Source organism: Phaethon aethereus, assembly GCF_964289735.1.
Source record: "Phaethon aethereus genome assembly, chromosome: 6".
NCBI classification, from domain to species: domain Eukaryota; kingdom Metazoa; phylum Chordata; class Aves; order Phaethontiformes; family Phaethontidae; genus Phaethon; species Phaethon aethereus.
This window is the reverse complement of record NC_138580.1, coordinates 12,767,859-12,788,029: the sequence shown is the minus strand read 5'-3', so window position 1 is coordinate 12,788,029 and position 20,171 is coordinate 12,767,859. Positions and strand designations below refer to the sequence as shown.

Genomic DNA, 20,171 nt, shown 5'->3' with positions numbered 1-20,171 from the left:
ATCTAGAGCAAGTCCTAAAGTTGTTTTGTTTTCTGATTTTGTGTCCAGCTGATCAAAGCACTTTGTACAACAGGGAATTCTGTAGTGAAGTGCTGAAATAACAAGTGTACCTAATAAAAGCCCAGAGGTATTGAGCAGACTACAGGCAACAGTGGCTTCCACTGCTGTTATGACTTTGGTGAAAGTCTGATACATGATATCAGTAAAATTAGAAGGGTATTAATTTGGAATTTGTTTAGCTAAGATGATGACTCTCAAAGCAGATTGAAGTTTGACTGCTGATGAAGCTGAATTTCTTAAATTGAAAATTACAACACATTTTCAAAGTTTTCATTATTATAAGGCTCTTTCTGTCTGAGGAATAAATACACTTGAAAAGCCTGAATGTTGATTATTATTCAGTAAGTATCCTGATGTATATATAACCTTTGGGGAAAATAGGAGAGGTGAGTGTTCAGGGAAAAATAGCTATTTCCTCTTTTATGAAGAGGCAGTGCTATTTAGGGAAAATGTGAATTCCTAACTTTTCAGAATACAATCTTTCAGTTGCTAAGGCTTGTAAAGCATCCTTAATGTCATAGCTTGGAAGGTGCTGTAAACATGTCAATATTGCACACCAAAGCATATTTCAGCTGTATTCAGAAATCTGTTTTGTTTTGCAGTTTGTGACACTGTGGAACTTGAGTAGCATCATCTGAGGGAGGCAAAAATCTATTTTTTCCATGATCTTTTAAGTGATAGGTGTAGTATATGGTAGGAGTCTGCTGAGCAGTGTTAAGAATTGAGGAAGTATTTGCTTTTGGCTTCATATAAATTCTAGCAGTTCTCCCACTTGTAAAAGGACAAACTTGTGTACTGATACTTAGCAGATAAGTAATCCTTCTTGTCTTCCTAAACTTTTGGACGTTTTGATTTAACGTAAGGTTCGAAGAAGGTTTTAAAAATGTGTCTTCAGTCTTGAAAGACTGTCTGCAGTCTATGTATTTATACTGTTAAATGCCTGCTATAAATTTTCTCCGTTTTATAAAGAAATGTTTAAATATACAACTTTTTCAAGTAACTATATTCCACAAAGCTGTAATTACTATGCTTTGAAAATTAAATACTGTAAAAGCACATAGGCTTTGCAAGCACCATTTCAACCTGCTCAGTATTGGTGTAATACTGAGAGACACATTTTGCAGATGTAAAGAAAATGGAGACCTAGATAAGAAAAGAGACATTTCAGGTTTAAGAAATTCTGTTGTGAGTTGGGAGAGATGGATTACATTCATTGCTGTCCTGATTCCTTGATTTCCTATTCATAGTATGTAAGTTGTATAAGTCTCTGCTTGTCAGGGTACTTAAGCGTGTACTCAGTGACACAGTTTCATGAAAGCACGTTAATATTATTGCTTCATCAAGACCCGGATCACTTTTCCATCTGGCATATCTTTGCAGTACATGTTTTTCCTCTCCAGCTGTTGTTCTTGTTTGTTTAGACTATAATTGTCTCATTAAACAGGAAGACTCACAGCTTGAAGGGTGCAAGTGCTGCAGTAGTACTGAGGCTAAGTAATAGTGTTTCAATCTCCACAGGTGAGGATTCTCTAAGGGTGGGAATCCTCTCTATATATTGTCTACATAACTCTAGGTGAGGATTTATGTCAGTTCAGATAAAAATGTTTGAAAATGTGACATTAGATGTGCTGCTGCTTTGTGGTTCATGTAGACTAATAGGTCCTATTCAGCTAGGACTCTAATCTGTTACAGTTGAAAATCCCTCCTGTGCCCCATTTTAAGCCTGAGCCCAGTATACAGCTTGGGAAGGTTGATTAATCACAGTTGACTCTGTTAGTTTTGCTTTTACCTTAATTCTGATTCATCCTGATTTGTGTTTTGTTGTAGGTTGTCGTTAACTCTGTTGGCAATGTCTATGATTTTATCTGCCTCTGTGGTCCGTGTGAGGGATGGACTCCCACTGTCTGCGTCTACTGACTATGACCAGAGCACGGGAATGCAGGAATGTAGAAAATATTTTAAAATGCTCTCAAAGAAACTTTCTCAGCTTCCTGATAGATGTACTCTGAAAAGCGGGCAGTATAATATAAAGTAAGACTTCTTTTTTATATATTGGTGACATCCTGAGTTGTGTCCACAAGTTGAAAAGTTAACAGTTTATATTAGAAATGATTAATCAAACTAAGATTAATTCTTAGCAGTATTTATGTATTAGAAATTTAAAATTGAGAAATTGTAGAAAGAATTGAAACCTGTTCAAACTTTGGTCGAAGTTCTAGTTTGAAATAGACAGTATTTTTATAAATATCAAAGTCTTTGACCTACTAGAAATGTTTTTTTAAATTTCAAGGTTGTTTCCTATATGAAAATGGCCAGCCTTGTTCTTTGTTGTGCTAGTTTAACTAGTATTCATTTTAGTTTACACAAATTTAATAAAGTACCCGAATACTTTCATAACCCAGTATTTCTGGAAACCTGTGGTTAGGGTGTGATGGAATTGGGCCCTTTTATTGTATCTTCAGGATTTCTGTTGCCTTTAGAGAAAACATGCCATAAAAACCAAGCATAACTCAATAATTATTTCATAAGGAGTGAGGGAGTGGGAAGGGTGGGAATGATTTTTCTAGTGTAGAGGCAGTGTGTAGTAAAGTCTTGAGTGGTTCAATGGAGCCTACCTATCCTACTGCTCTGTCCAGCACTTTCACAACAATGAAAGTTTTTCTATTCACCCTTTTGTGTTTTGACTTGTTCTTTTTTAATAACAATTCCTAAATTTTTGGAGCTAGTCGATTTGACAGCGTACCTGCATATCAACACTGATAATTCAGAAGATGCTCTTTTTTCCTCTGTTCGCAGTGTGAAACTTGGATTATTATGACATAATTATTTGAATCTATTGTTTACTTAGAATTTTGCTTTATACATGACCTTTTTCCTTAGTACCGGTAACTAGATGCATGTGTGTGTAGTTGGTAATTCAGCTGCAGTTCAGCTGAGCTAAATTTTGATTCTAATTTACTTATGCTATTTAAGATGAGGTGGGTGATTGCATCCTAACCCCTAGCAAACATGTAAAAGTTACCTTGTGGAAGGTATACCACCTATGAATGATCCTAGAAAGTGCTAAACCTTCTCCATCTCCCATTGGTATATGTGAGTTTCCAGCATTCCTCAGGACTAGGCCCAGCATGGACTAAATTTTTCCAGTCAATGTTTTTTTTAAAACCTCAGGTGTAGTTGGCTTGTAAACTGATCTGCCTAAAAGAAACTTTTAAGAATGAAACATAAGGCTTAGTCAGGATGTTTTTTTATTACTTTTGCCATTTATTACTTTTAATAGTTTAAGTTATCCATCAAGATTTTGAAGACATTTGAATGTGTCATGAAAATGTGAACTCGATTTACTGAATTGTGTAAATGCAATAGGGATATGCGTATTGAAAATCATCCCTTTCTAATTTCATATTTGCCATCTCTAGTCATCCATGGAGAATGATAAATCCCTTATTCTACGGAACAGTTTTATTTCCTCACATATTTTTCAAAAGAACCTACTACCCTCCCCCCTAAATCTGAAGATAGGTTTTTGCATGTTTGGGATGTGCCAGATCACATATTCTGCATTTGAGATGAATGAAAAGCTATTATGGGACAAATCTGCTGTGTTTCTGTATCTCAAAAGCTTTATGTTATTTTCTGTTCCATGTATGTGACAATGTGTACATATGTATACACACATGTATATATACATACACATGTATGTATAACGCAGCTTCTCCTATGATGGTACAATGCGGTGCTAAAGTAAATCATTGCCTAGAAAAAAATTATGTTGGACTTTTCAGTAAGCATTAATTCCTTGGCTATCACAGAGCAGTTTTTGCTTTTCTGATTATGACATCAAACTAGTGAAGCTGCGAATTATCTGGATTTAAATTTGAAATTTTTAATTTGTTGTCTCAATTATAGCTTTATCAGTTCTCTGGGAGTAAGTTATATGATGTTGTGCACTGAAAATTATCCCAGTGTCCTGGCTTTCTGCTTCCTGGATGAGCTTCAGAAAGAGTTCATCACTACCTACAATATGATGAAGACAAATACTGCTGTCAGACCATACTGTTTTATAGAGTTTGGTAAGGATCTGACTTCTTTTTCTTGGTTCTCACACTAAGACAAATGAATATTTAAACAGATGTACAACATGGTGCACACAAAACAAAAATGTCCAAGGCAGTTTATAGCTGTATTTCAGGTGGATTTACAGTCTAATTTCACTCCCATTGGAGTCAGTAAAGAAACTTTTGTGGGCATTAAATTAGGCTACTAGAGTTTTATCCAAACTTGTTTATAATCTTGCTGTTCATTCCAGCAGGTTTTGGTTTAAGTCTTGTGTGACCAAATCTGGAGTTGATCTTCTCCTGCTTGATAATACTAGGAGTTGTTTGACTTCATACTTGTTGAAATACTTCACCTGTAAAGGCATTGAGCTTCATAAATTTCTCAAGTAGGAGATTGCAATTCCATGTTTGCTCTTAGCTGTGCTCTAATTTTTGTTCCGTGCATGAAAGGGAGAGATTTTTATTTGTCTTAGGATATAGTGAAGCATTGAATTTTCTGTCATGAAAGCTCCAAATACAGCTAATGTCATATATACCAGATAACAGCTGTTACAGATTCCATTAATATCTGTCGCTTTAATACTATATGTTAGGCAGTTATTTCAAATATTCTTATAAAATGCATTAATGCAAAAAGAACCGCAGTTTTAGAAATATAGGGGAACATATTCCAGTTGGTTAATTCCTGCCTGTAATTCAGTTGGGCAATTTTTAACAATTTCTATATAACATTGTTGTCTTCCTTGTGAAGATTTCTATGAACACTCTTTTTTTTTCCCAGTGCCTTCCTCGTTCTACTAGTTGTTAAGTTAGAATGTAAGACTTTACAGTATTATACAGCTATAAAAACTGTATTAATTTTTTCCGCTTTAATATTTTACAAGCATGTTTCATACTCAAGTAAGCTTATACTTGAATGGAGGAGGTAATTTTTTCATAAGGATATTTACTAAACTAACAGAAAAGTTAGAATAGGTGCAGTAAATCCATTGTATTAGCAATGCATTCAGTCTCGTGCAGTGAAAAGTCATTAGTTTATTCACAGTTTTAAGTAATTAGATTTCTAGAGCTTAATTTTTTTTTTTTACTGCAGAATTAAATAGCCCATGATATATTACTCACAAAACAGAAATAGTATTAAAAATTCCAAGATAAATACAAGTATTTCAATCAATATATTTCAATTTGTGAAGTATGTAGTACATAAAGCTGCATGGTCTTGGATTATTTAATCAACAAAAGTCCATAAGAATATACCTTTTTATTTTAAATTCTACACAGATAATTTCATTCAGAGGACCAAACAGAGGTATAACAACACACGTTCTTTGTCAACAAAGATGAATCTTGCTGACATGCAGACAGAAATCAAACTGAGACCACCTTATCAAATTTCTATGTCAGAACTTGATTCAGCTAATGGGTTTGCACATTTATCCATGGCAGAATATAAGGGTACTGGTAAGATATCTGCAGGTAAGTTTCAGACTTTTGTTTTTGCATCCTTAAATGAGACAGATGCAGGGTAGTAGAATTAACCTTTAATATGTTTTTCTTTTTAAAAAAACATTTTCACAGTGATCTTCTTAAAGCATAAAGCTGCCATGACCTTACGTGTATTTTAGCTTAGATGTTTGTTTTGTTGTCTGCTCAAAGTGCATATTTTCCCAAGGTACTAGGAGAGAGAAGTGGGTCTACTCAATGGACTGCTTTTTGAAGAAGAAAAAAATCTACATGAAAATAAGCAAATTAAGATGAGCACTTAACAAGATGATCTTCTTCCTTTTTCTGACCTTTTAAGATTTATCAAAATTATTATTTCTGCCCAGTAAAACCCAGTGATGACATAAGCTAAGACCATAGTGTCAGGAGTTAGAGCAGCTGGAGGGTGAAGCATCACTTTAGGAAGCATCTGTGAGGGTGAAAATCCAAAGAGCTGTGCTGGCCAAAAGATGTACTCTCTAAAATAAATGCCTTGTGTATGATGTTAATAATAGCAATTTTGTATGTACTTGCCACATTCATTTAAGCAGTCATTAATTTTTTTTAAATTTAATTTGCTTTGTGTAGGATGTAAATATGGAATTGTGTGGTTGAACTGTGTTAAAGGTTTGTGCTATTAAGTGAGTGCTCTGAATCAGCTTAAGGTCCACCTTTAGATGTTTCCCAGCAGGATGGAAAACTTAAACCTCACCAGATCCTTGCACTAAGATGTGGACTCCACATGTGAAACTGATATAACCTGATTTCAGTCTTCGAGTTTAGTGAGGCAAAATCTTAAATAGAATGAAAGGAAGTGTTGATTTTTGATTTTACTATCTTCCCCCTTTTTTCCAAAAGTACCTCTGTCTGTAAGGCGAGTTATCCTGGGCAGATGTACACCGATGCCATTCACTTTACAGTGTCAGGGTGAAAATGGCAGTCGTAAATCTAAACACTTCCTAAAGTTCTGTAATATAAGAGATCAACTTAATTTTGTGCAGTTTATATATATAGTAATAAGGTCTCTTTGCCAGTGTATTATCCTAAACTACTTTTACTTGTAAGGATTCCTCTAGAAGATTGAAAACTACTTTCTACTGAAGATAAAAAATTAACAAAATTGCTAGGGTGCTCTATTTATACTGCTGGGGCCCTGATCCTGAGAATGCCAGGTGCTATGAGACAGTGTAGAAATAGCTTACAATCTCTGTATTTGCAATTTAACAGTATTGGAGATAGATTCTGGAAAATTCATAAAGGAAATGTATGAAGATGATTAAATTGTTTAGAAGACTGGAATCTTATAAGCGGTGCTGTACATACCTTTAATTATCTACTGCTTATATGTGTGTGCTCTTTTTAAAGGTGTGGCATGCTGTGATAAAATTTTTTGGCCACTTTTGATGCTTACATTATTGTTACTTTTTTCATGTTCCAGTGGAATCCTGGTTTGTGGAAAAGATTATAGTAGCACAAGTGACAACTGGTTAACTGAAAATCATCTAGGTTCATACTACCTGCAATTGGAAAAAGGAAAAAAAAAAAAAAGACAATTCTGCCTGTGTAAAAATTTGCTGTATTTTTAAAGTTGTCCATGTAGTGGGAGATGAGGTTTTTATCACTTTTCTGAGTAGAAGTGTTGGAAGATCATATGGTCCTAAATTAAAATGCATAAGGACCACTTCCCTTTTTACTATAAAGTAAAATTAAACAATAATTGGCAGATGATCTTCCAATTTTTTTACGTACCTCTTCAGAACTTGTCTTATAAAAGCAGTTGTTGTCTTCTTTCCTTTCCATGTTGACTTTCTTCTGTTTTTCTCCCCTCTTTCAGTTACTTTCTTCTTCCTCTGAATTCCATAGATCTCTCTGTTCAGTTATCCATTCCTTGCTTGAATTGCTCTAGAAACTCACTATCAAAAGGCTGTACATTATGAGAGGTTTGCACTTTGCTCCTTCTCCGGCTCTCCAAATTTTAGATGCTATTGAATAACAGTGTCTTTTTTAGCAAGTCTGCTAAAAGTTCTGTAATTCTTTACATTCATCGCTTCTCTCCACCTTTGAAAAGAACTTTCTCTGCATGATTGCTACCCACTCAGCTGGCTAGACTTCAGAGTTTCTCCTTTGCTCTAAGGACAAATTCTCACAAAATGATATGGTTTGCCTAGTGTAATTTCCTGAGTATGCTGCCCTGTTAAAATATGGCATGCTATAAGTTAATTAAGTATGTTAAATCAGGTTGGATAGCATGCAGAGGTAGGAAGTTAGGTAGACACAAACATTGTTTTATTACACAGAATAGCAGAATTTGATGCGTTAGTTTTGGCTATGCTGATGAAGCACTGTCTGTTACTTGCTTATACTTGTCATTGGATGTGCATGCAAGGTCTAGTGTCTAGGCCTCTTATATTGTTAAAGTAATTGAAAATAGCAGCCCTTTTCCTTTAGCCAGTTGTGCTGTGTAGTGAGGAATCGGGGTAATTATTAATGTGTGAAGCGTAAAAGTGTGCAGATTACAGATAGAATTTTGTTTCAGAGGTGAAGGTAGGTGTTGGCAGGCATTAGAAATAGGGTGACACCATGCTGATGTGTGATGTTCTAGGTTAGGATAAATTTATTCTTTTCTGAGCTTTTTTTCAATGATGTAACAGTTAAGTTACTTTTTGCCTGATTGCATACTCAAATTTTTTTTTTTACATTTAATTTTAAGTAAATGTCCTTATAAGTAGTGCAGTTTCTCACATCATGTAAAGTTCATACGTTTTTATTTAAATTTCAACATTTTCATTTAGAATTTGTGCTTATTTGATCCTTGGCTTGTGTCAGAGAGTTTTTGATATGGCAGTTATCATATTTCTAAGATTTATGGATGTACTGACTCAAGGTCAGCTGTCCTTTACCCTGCCTTCTCTGCCACTTTTCTCCTTTATTCTTCTGGTTTTGCCTTTATTTTTTTTGTATTTAAATGACTCTTGATGTTTTGATTGTAACACTGAAATTTATTAAGACCTGGAGAGCTTAATGACATCACCAGCAGTATGCAATGTCCTTTACATTTTTTTTATTTGTTTCATATTTTAATAAGAGAGAAAAGTTACTATTTTATGATAGTCATAGACTGTTTTGATTTAGCTGACAAGACTCTTTACTTTTTCCCTCCATGGTTCTCAAGGAGGTGTTTTAAATACTGGTTTATCACATGATGTTTTAAAGTTACTCTGATATATGTGGAAAATCAGATTGTCTGGAGGGCTGTGCATGGAGAGCAGTGAAATAATTTTATCTACCAGTTAATGAAATGCAGCTACTTTTGGCTAAAATGTCACGTAACACCTTCAGCTTTTTACCATACTCTAGATGAGATGGTTTAAAAAAAAAAAAACCAAAACAAGTTGGGCAGGAGTGTTGACCTGCTGGAGGGCAGGAAGGCTCTACAGAGGGACCTGAACAGGCTGGATCGATGGGCCGAGGCCAACTGTATGAGGTTCAAAAAGGCTAAGTATTGGGTCCTGCACTGGGATCACAACAACCCCATGCAACGCTACAGGCTTGGGGAGGAGTGGCTGGAGAGCTGCCCGGGGGAAAAGGACCTGGGGGTGCTGGTTGACAGCCGGCTGAATATGAGCCAGCAGTGTACCTAGGTGGCCAAGGCGGCCAACAGCAGCCTGGCCTGTATCAGAAATAGTGTGGCCAACAGGAGGAGGGAAGTGATTGCACCCCTGTACTCGGCACTGGTGAGGCCGCATCTTGAATACTGTGTTCAGTTTTGGGCCCCTCACTACAAGAAGGATGTTGAGGTGCTGGAGCATGTCCAAAGACAAGCAAAGAAGCTGGTGAAGGGTCTGGAGCACAAGTCTTATGAGGAGCAGCTGAAGGAACTGGGGTTGTTTAGTCTGGAGAAAAGGAGGCTCAGGAGAGATGTTACTGCTCTCTACAGCTACCTGAAAGGAGGTTGTAGCAAGGTGGGTTTTAGTCTCTTCTCCCAAGTAACAAGCGATAGGACAAGAGGAAATGGCTTCAGGTTGCGCCAGGGGAGGTCTAGATTGGATATTAGGAGAAATTTCTTCACTGAAAGGGTTGCCAAGCACTGGTACAGGCTGCCCAGGGAAGTGGCTGAGTCACCATCCCTGGAGGTATTTTAAAGACGTGTAGATGTGGTGCTTAGGGACATGGTTTAGTGGCGGACTTGGCAGTGCTAGGTTAACAGTTGGACTTGATGATCTTAAAGGTCTTTCCAACCTAAACGATTCTTTGATTCTATGAAAACAACCAGTTACGAGTCACTGAAAAAGAATTGCTTGGTATGCAAATAGCATATCTAATCTTAACTGAGTGAGTGCTGGTAGTATTCCTCTAATATGCACTAGAAGAGCAATAAGCTCTGAAAGTTAAACATGGGTTATACTTTTGTTTAAAAAAACCCAACTGATTGCACTGTTAAATTCAGCACAAATGAGTTAACTGAACTAATTTTGTGGTTTATTTTTAAGTTATCACACACTCATAATTAGAGAGCCCTGTCTGCTTATCAATGTGAAATACCTTTTGTCATTTTTTTCTTTAGGTTCTGTAACTTCATAAACTGTTTGGAAAGCCTTTTTTCCTGAATCTGTGCAAGGCAAACCAGGATTGACACCCCTCTCTCTATTAAAGTTACGGTTCATTAACCTCATTGTTCACATCTTTACACTTCGTTGATTTGAACAGAATGATTTAAGTATGGCTCAGTAGTCCTGTTGTTTTCCCAGTGTTGCCTAGACTCTTTAACAGTTTTGCATTGTTTTGTCATATTTGTTTTCTCTTATTAATTATGGAAAGGGACAGTAATGAGGAACATACACAACTGTTATGTACTTGTGACTCCAGATAAGCCTGAAAGAGTGGGTGTGCGTGGAAAGAAAGTGTGTTTTAATTTTAATGTGTTTTGTAGGAGACTTCTAAGCACTATCTGGAAGGTCTGTATAAGGTTGTAGTATGGATACTAGCTTACTTTCAGAACTGTCTTTTTATTTGTGTCTTTGGCAGCACTCACTGGCTGTATGTTTTTTTTAAGGTAGGGATCTGTAATACCTTTGCCTCATGGCATTCTGTTCAGCAAACAAGTTAAATCAGTCTCAATAGTGGAGGTTGTGAGAGGAGCTCTTAAGTAGGTGACTTAGTAGCTGGCTACTAATTGTAGACAACTTTCTCTAGGAGGTACATCATTTGCCATTGATTTCCTGGCATGTTTGAGCAGCTTTCAGTACCATACTGAATAAACTGAATGTATTAAGTTAAAGACTAAATAGCATAAGACAATTATAGATGTGAATTGAAGGAAAGTATATGTTTTGTTAACCTTGTGTTGAAATATTTAAAATGTTTCTTCTTATTTTTAGAAAAAAAAGTGACATTTTACGGTTTGCTTCAGTGATCTCTTCTTGAGCTAGAAGCCACTGAAAAATTAGATTACTATTTTACTAAATTTCTAAAGACATTGCTTTGACCTTTGATATCTTTTTTCTATCTTTTGCTTTGCAGCTCCTCATCAGCGTCTGGAACCTGTGACTCTGCCAGGGATTGTGTCATTTGTGCTTAGTCTGTTATGTGGGGCTTTGAATTTAATTCGTGGCTTTCATGCCATAGAAAGTCTTCTCCAGGTATTGTACATGTTTATGAATTTAAGAGTTATGCATCATAGCAGTTACAGTATCACCTAGAAGATGCTTGCTATATGAACTAAGTCTTGCCAGTTTTATTTTCAGAAGTATTGTTTGTGAGGACAGACCTCTGTTTATGAAACCTGTATTGTTTGTTAATCTGTGCATCCTTCTTGAGTGTGATGCATAATTCATTGAGGCTATGAGTTTCAAAAGCAGTAGAAGGTGGGTGGCCGACTTCTTCCCTAGGTACCTTGATAGCAGCTGAGTATGTGAACATAATGTTCTGTTTTCTAAATTTATGCCAGAACATGAGACTTTTAATTTTAATAGATGTTACTTAAAAGCACTTGAGAGAAATGATAAACAGCTTTGAAAATCTGGCCAATATTTTGGAAGGGTCCACAGAGCAGGCATCTTTAAACAGGTTTTGTAAAATTCTTTTTCAGAAAACTTTTTTAGGTTTTTTGTGTTTTAATAAACCTTCTTAAGTAGGATGCTTATTTCTCATTGTGTGCGGAAAGGATCCATGTAAGGGGAAACTGGCAAGTGATTTTCTTCTAAACCCCACTCCCCAAACAACACCCCCCTCACCAACCAACCTCGCCAACAAACTTTTATTTATGTGAACTCTCTGCCCTGACCCTCCCTATAGCCTTTCAGTTTCTTTCTATTCCATTTTTTGTGCTAGTCATGTTCTTACTGCTACAATGAAAACAATAATGGTTAATGATTTCAAACAACTCAACTGAATATGCTAGTAGTGCTTGCAAGCATGCACAGGAAGTTCATGTGTGTTACCAAAAAAAAAAAACCCCAAAGACTTACTTAACATTTAATGGCCATACTTTGTTCTGGTGATGGAGGTAGAAAGTAAAAACCCTGTGGAAGTTTCCTGAAATAAAATGGGAGTCCTCCTGCTCGGCTAATAGATGGTCTTTTTATGCAAACATATATCTGGACTTCATAATTGCAATGCTTTTGATACCTAATGGACTTTTTAGGGAAGTAAGGTAAAGATGACCTTTATTCCAGTTGTCTTACATAATTATTGGTATATGTAAAGATTTAATAAAGAGTGATGTTTGAGGTTTCAGCATTTGCTGAAGAGTAGTGAATAGATGAACAGGGTTAATGAAAGTGTTCCATCCTAGGTTCTTATTTTGAGTTGGTTTTGATTTGTTTTTTAAAGAAAAACCAACAATGAAATGGTGAACATACATCTCTACTTTATCCCCAATTAGATTTTTCTGTTATGCACAATCCTCTCAATTTATAAATAGGAATGAATTTGAAGTACGCTGTAGTACAAATAGTACTGAACAGATTTCTGCTGCTTAGCGTAATGTTTCTAGAATTTGTTTTGTTATCTTTCTGCAGCTGATTTTTTAAAAAGGAATGCCAATGTTAGATTAACCTATTTAAGTGATGATAGGGCAACCAATGGCAGTACAGATGGAAGATATTTTTTCATTTCTGATGAATGAGGCACACTAAAAAGCCATTAAAATTTATCTCAATTTACTCCACTATGGAAAAATCCACAAGGTTTAGGGAGAAATAATCCAAAACGTGTTTAATGGAACTTCTTCTGTGAAGTCATTCAAAAGCTTCTCTCTCAATTAGAGTTTCCTTTCTAATCAGTGTTTTTATTTGGGTGTTAACAAACTCTGTTACAGTCTGTAGCTATACTCCAGCAAATATGCAGTGGCACCAAGATAAAGATTTACATATGATTTAGGAGTGTACTGCATTGTGTAGGGAAGTTTTATGTGCAGACTTACAAACTTCCCTGGTCAACCCTGTAGATGGAAATGCTTCACACTGAACATACTCTAAGCAGAAACAAGTTGCAGTTCCGAATGGCCTTCTTCTCAAAGTGATAGTCGCTTTCAAGGAAGAACATTTAGCTGAGTACCCATTGTTTTCCCAGGAGAGTTTTTGATTTTCACAGATGTTTGTTTGAAATGCAGTTAGAATAATCCCTGAGTGTGTAAATTCATTCTGTTCAGCTATATAGAAACTATAAGAACCCATCTGAGCAAGTTAGAAGGAATTTTGGTTTTGGTTTTTAAACACATTGTAGAAAGATCTATCACTTCAAGCAAATTTTTCCATCTTCAAGAAAACTTAATTTTCCAGTACTCACTCTCTGATAAATTCATATGCATCTGTTTGTTCTCACTGCCATGAACGCAGAGCTGCCTGCGTTATTCACAATGTGGAATTTTACCACACCCTGGTGGCCAGTCTCTCTCTTTTCCTTTTATCTTGTTTCCATTTTGTGAAGCTGGAGGAAGGCACAGTTCTACTAAGTTGATATTAAATGCAGTTACACTGTTTAGACTTGAATTTTCAAAGGCATCTGGAGAAGGTAAGTATCCAGTGTTAGAGCTGGACTTCCTTTAAGGCTTTTGAAAATCTCAGCGTTAGTTGTCTGTTGTGAATAAACATATTGGTCAGGTTCCAAATCACAGTGTTTTTTTCCAAACTTATAAGTAAGCAATGATTATTACTAACTCTTTTGGTTTAGTGTAATATAGGGATTATTCTAGATCTCTATGTGAGAGACTATCTTAACATACAATAATTAATAACTTTCATACTGTGGATATCTGTTATTTTACTGAAACATTGTAAAACATGTCTTTTTGTTTTATTTTCACAGAACGAAGGTGAAGATTTCAGCTATGTTATTGCATTTTTTCTTGGAACAGCAGCCTGTTTGTACCAGGTGTGTTCTTCTGCTTGCATAATTCACTAGAGTTTAGAAACATAACCCAGTCATGCATAAATGTCATCACGTTTTCTTAAATGTCACAGATGCTTGAATAGGGTGATTATAAAAATAATTTCTGCTCTGTTTTATTTCATTAATCATAAACCATAATACAGTAGATTGATACAGAGAGCTGCTGTTTGCTGGCATTTTTTTCCAGTTGAGATTCGCTGTACTTTTCTGTCTAGAGCTTACAGTTTATCTCTAAATTCACAAGCAGTAGAGGTTATATCATTTCCTTAAAGTAGTAGTTTCATAGTTCAAGTAAACTTAACTATCTGAACAAATGCCTTACTGCTGCTTTCCTTGGAAAGATTTAAAGTAAATGCGGTAATACCTAGGTACTACACCCCAGAATTTCCTTACTTTGTACATTACTGTGCATCTCCTTCCTTTTCAAAGCTTTCATCCACTTTCCACTATGTTTTTCTACTCCTGTCTGATATTTCACATTGCATTTCATGTCTGTAGGTTTTCCATTTCTGCATCTGAATTTGACTCTCCTATATAATTTGTAGCAAGGTGTTCTGGTGCCCATTGGCATTTGTCATTTAGCGACACTGCTGTTGCGTTTAGCTATGACTATAACGTCTGTCATGCTCAATTGCTGTTACTGTAATTCTTTCGACTTTTAATCTCTTGCACTTGTGGAGTATGCAGTTTCTACTTGTTTCCGTGTGCCAATATTTAGTACAGTGTCAGACCATAAAATAAAATAATGTCTCAGGATTTTCCTTTTATATCAGCCTTTCTATCAGTCAGCCTTTTGTCCAGGTTACCCATGTTCTCCATTCTCTGTAACGAATCTCTAGCAAAATGTCACAGTACAATTTATGTTCTTCAACACTTGTTGACTTTTCATCAGCTTCAGCCTTAAATAACTCTTCACATTGGTGTTAATTTGTTAATCTGTTCCAGATCAGATAAGGTAGAGCTCCTCCGTTCTTTTTTTGTGTGAAAAATAATTCTTCCCTCCTCTCCCAAATTAGAAACCTTATTCTTTATATAGTATTCATGTCTATGCATTGAGACATAAGGACATATGTCTTTCCCCCACTGTCTGACTTGAACAGAGCTCTTTTAAAGAAAGAATCCATGCAGCTTGGAATGCAGGCTTTTTCTTAATGTTCAAAACGTATCTGTTGAGACTTTTGTTCCACACCTTCTGGTGTCATTCCTACAATATGTAACTGGTCAGTTTTCAGAACTAAGAGGGCTGTCAGTTCTCTGGCATGTTCTGATGTTCTTTTGCCACGCTTAGGAGTTCGGGAGATTAATTCCATATGTTGCATCGCAGCGCATTGCATTTCATTATCATTCACCCACAAGGTGTCCATACTGCTGTATTGTTTTGTTTAGTTAATAACAACATAGCAGTGTGTTTTGCTTTATAGTTTCCAAAAAAATGCTTGTAGCCTAGGTGTGCAGGCAAAAAATGGGACTTAACATGGAATATGATGTTTCAGGCTTTCTGACGTGTCTAGTGTTCCTCCATGGTTTCTTGTCTCTTCTGAAGAAGAAAATGTACAAAAGTAACAACTGTCTCAGTTGTACCCAAAGTGCAAAGTGTCAGGAGCTGAACCTTCAGTCATTTCTTAACATTTATTAAAAAAAAAAAAAAATCAAAAATCAAACTCTTCTCTGAAGTAGCACAGAGGAACCTTACATAAAAGCATGTTCAGTAATTGCCATGCTAACATTTCTCTTTTAATAGAAGAAAAAAAAACCCTCAGGAATTTTGTACCAGCACTTGCTATAGTAACGTGTTAAAACCACAGTGTTTTGGCCTTTTGACTTGTGCTTAGTTTTGTAAGTGGCAAATCTTCTAGCATCTCAAACCTAGACTAATGAAAAAATAAGCCTCAGAATTCATTTAAAACAGATCGTCAGTAAAATTCACAATCATTCAACATCATGTTGCAGTAATATTTTTAAAATTCTATAGTATTTTTGTTTTTTAAACCCTTCATATTTATTAATCATTTTGATGAAGTGTATCCTGACTCTTATTTTAATCTTGGAAGCAGTTACACTTCTTCATATGTTGTCAGTGGAAGCAATGATACTAGGAAATTATCTGAATTCTTATTGCTGAGATACTGGTACCAACTAATTGCTCTTTTACATACGATTTGTAAAACTGTCAGCACAAGTAGGTTGTACTTGCTCTGCTCAAAATGGCCAAGCAGGTTCAGAGGAATCCCATCTAGATTCTGAAACATGCGGATTTCTTCTCTCTAGTTTTACTTTACTTTGGAGGACATAACAAATCTTACTGATACTGTCAGTACTCTTATCTCTGAAGATATTTAGATATCCAGAAATTGTACGTAGTTTTGTTAATCTCAGCCATACTTACAGTGGAAATGCATGCTTTGTGAGAAAGTGGTTGAGTTTCAAATAGAATATAAAGTTACCTCAATAAATCGCATTGTTCAGTTGCAAATGTACAATGCTTTGTCCTTTTTTTTGAGGAACATGAATATGAAAAAAATTTAAGCAGAGTTTCTCTGCCTGATTGCCAAATGCCCAAGAACAGATATGACAAATAATCTGATGATGGATGTGTGAGCATGGTTATATATCCACTGGGAACAAATTTGGAATACACAGTAAGCCCAAGTGATGTTGTTATCTACCTTGAAGCACAGCTTCAAAACCTTTCTTCAGCAGACTGAAATGGCTAGAAACCAGAGGGGGAACAAACAAATATTTTTTTTTTTTTTTAGAAGTCAAGGAAATAGTTTGAACAGTGGCAGAAGTAAAAATAATGTCTACATAAAACCTATGTCCTTTTAGAGATGAAAACTGAGGTGAGAGACTTGAACAGATATCCAGCTGCAGTAGGAAGAAGGCAGACCAGGGAACTGTGGGCAGTCCTGACATGCTGTGTTACACCACAGCGCACAGGAACTGACCCTTAAAACGTGGTAGAATTACAGTAGAGTTGTTTGTATTTCTCTCCAAATGTGATCCACGTGGCAGCAGCTGAAGAAGGGCAGCGGGTATTCGTGGCCTCTCTGCATCTACCAGTTAATCCTCTGCGTTAACCCTAGCAGGACGCCGGGTTGGTATCTGCGGATTGCCTTGTTCCCAGCTGCAGGGCCCTGGTATTTTTCCTGTCCTTCCCATTGCTTTGCCTGAAGAAGACTTAATGCTGGCTTTTGTTCCTTCTCCATTGCTGGGGTGGAACAGAGTGCATTTTGACCAGAGATTGCCAGGAATGTCCTCTTTCCTTTGTCATGGGCCACTCATTATTGTGGGTTGTAATCAATCATTATGAGAGAATTGTTCTCAAAGAGGGTTTAACAGAAGCAAAATGTAACTGTGTATTGAGGTTAGGTACTTTTCACCCTTCCATGACCACTAAATTGATACTTTTCTTACATCTTTGATTTAGACTTTTACTTGTTTTGCGTTTGTAATTTCTCAGTGACCAGATGGTGTTTCTTCATTGGCAGTTATCTTCCGTGTGGTAATCCCATTTCTTTTTTATTTCCTGACAGTGTTACCTGTTTGTATACTACACGGGCTGGAGGAATGCCAAATCCTTCCTGACTTTTGGGTTAATTTGCCTGTGTAACATGTATCTGTATGAACTGCGCAACCTGTGGCAGCTGTTCTTTCATGTGACTGTGGGAGCATTTTCTACCTTACAAATTCGACTGCGACAACCACAGGGGAAGTCCCCTGACTACAATGTCTGATAAGTCCTGGAACATTTAGAGGCAGTCTTGTTCCAACAGTTATTCACTCTCAGGAATGTAAAGCTGTTCTCCAAAAGAAGAAGCTGTCTGGATGGGGCTTTCCTTTTTTTTTTTTTTTTTTTTTTTAAATAAAGCAATGTAGGATGACTGTGGACATTTTTCACCTGATGGTTAATTGTTTTTTTTTTTTTTTTAGTAGAATGACATGAAACAATATGGGACTAGAGGAGGAAAATGGGTCATATCCTTGCAGTGAAATGTATGTAGGGACACCAAGTTTGGGGAATTTGACTGGTGGCATAAAAAAGCTTCATTGGAAAGTATGTTAATGGAAGGAGTCTATAGAGTATGTGTTCGGTATATCATGCAAACTCTTCACTTCCAAAATCAGTTTTGCCTTTGTGAGGCAGTAGGGGACAAGCTAAATAAATAATAATAATGCTATTGCATATTGGCAACCTAGATTTGGAATATGTAAGACACTAAATTTTGGAATATTTTGTTTCACATTGACATATATGTGAATTTTTTTAAATTAAAATGTAACCTGGAAACTCTGTTTCTGGGGATCAGCTTTATGGCCCTCTGTCTAGTGCTATAAATACTTTAACTTTTTTTTTATTTATGATTTCCTTTTAATTATCCTTTGAAAGTGATCAATGTGGACAGGGTTTCTTTTTAGTAATTATTCAAAAAGTTCTGCCACATAACCCAGGATTTTTGCACGCTTCCTTTGTTTGAACTCTGGAAAGCTTGAAAGGAGATGGATTGGTGAGTAAAAGGAGTGACTTGTACTTGTTGGACTATTGTTCTTCTGTTTATATACTTTGAGAAATGGACGAATAATTAGCTCAAACCTGAGATAAACAGCTGGTGACAGGAAAATAATAAGAAAAGACCAGGGATTTTGTTTGTTCTGGTTTTATGGTTGGGTGTTTCTGTGCTGGGATAGAAACTACTTGCTCTAGCTTGTGTTTGAGCGAACCATTGTATACTCCTGAAGTTGGTGCTTCAAACCCCAAATGCATAGAAAATGGAATAGTAACCATATAGTACCACCATCAGTTACACTGGGGTTTTTTTACAATCATATGACAGTTATTTGTGATGTTTCATAATGTACAAATATATATAGATAGATTTTTATATGTGACCTGTAATAATATAAGGGTTCACTGAAATGCTGGAGGGGTGGGGGAGAGGAAGAAAGACAAGAGCAAGCTTTAATGGCAGGGAGGTTGCCATGCTACTTGTGTTGTTGGATTTGGGGATTGGCAGAGCTTTACTGTGCTATGAAGTGTTGCTCCAGGCAGATTTCTTTGGGCACTTCATAGCAGCACGTTACATGTTTCAGTAAGTTACTTAGTGTCAGATTATGACCAAGAAGAAAGGAGATAGATAGGTATTTTCTTTCCTTTTTAAATAGGTGGTATTAGTTAAGAAAATTGTGCATAATACAGCCAAGAAGAATTAGAGAATGAAATTGTAATCCAAAGTGAACAGGAGCAATATGTATTATGTTCTTCATAACACGTCTCGGACTGATGTCTGAGATCAAGACCTTGAAGATTCCTTGCTGTGCAGCCCCAGAGATTGGTGTTGCAGGTGATGTGCTTTGCAGTTAATTCTCTTCCCTCCCCACTTTGAGACAGAGAAGAAGAATGCATTCATGAACATGGTCTGCTTTTGTTTTGGGAATCCAGAAGGTGGGGAAAAGATGAAGAAGAGGACTGGATTGAAACTTGAAAGAATTTTAGGAAATGTTTACACCACGAATATTTTAAAAATCCAGAAGAACAGCAAACAGCCTTTGTTTAGTGCTGGGAAGTTTGCTTGTATTAGCATTCGGTGTGTACCTTTCTGAACTCTGGACAGCAGAAAAGGTGAAAAGCAGTCCTTTATGATTTTAAGTCAATGATTGAAAAATATAGCTATTCCTGTTTGAAATACCAAAATAGGTTTTATCTTACTTCTAAAGCCTAGAAGAGTCCTTATACCTATCTTTTCACTTCACCTCCATTGATAGGCAGGGAAGCTATTATAAGTACCTGAAGTACTGCTTAGTTTTTAGCTCCAGCTGTTGTGCACATGAAGAATTTTCTGTTGCATCACTTCTTCAGTTTATATGTTGGCAGAGAATCTTGTTTTCTCTGAGACACCTTCCCTTCCTGCTATTTCTAAAGATGCATTTTTAAGGAATGAAAACTTCCTTTGTCATAGCATCTGGAGCCGTTGCTCCATTCCAGTTATCCTGGCATTAAACTAATTGCTGATTAGCAGGTAAAATGAACAAATGCAACTGTAAGTGTAATAGAAGACAATAGGGGTTTTGTTTGCTTGTTTTTACGGCACTGATAAAAATCCCATTTCACAATGAGAAGTTAATGAGCATGACTATTCTTCATTACCTGATATTACCAGGTGCTAAAAACGTGGCTTCTGAACA

General features: G+C 36.3%; 1 protein-coding gene across 1 annotated transcript; it reads left to right on the top strand.

The window, feature by feature from the left end:
* Nucleotides 1-1,909: 1,909 nt before the first annotated feature.
* Nucleotides 1,910-18,425, top strand: SEC22A (SEC22 homolog A, vesicle trafficking protein; the record flags this gene model as incomplete). Its single annotated transcript, XM_082001614.1, has 6 exons — nt 1,910-2,091; nt 3,970-4,133; nt 5,400-5,594; nt 11,121-11,239; nt 13,908-13,973; nt 17,525-18,425. The coding sequence occupies 6 exons, from the start codon at nt 1,910-1,912 to the stop codon at nt 17,723-17,725; spliced, it is 927 nt and encodes a 308-aa protein (XP_081857740.1). The 3' UTR covers nt 17,726-18,425.
* Between the last annotated feature and the right edge of the window lie 1,746 nt (nt 18,426-20,171).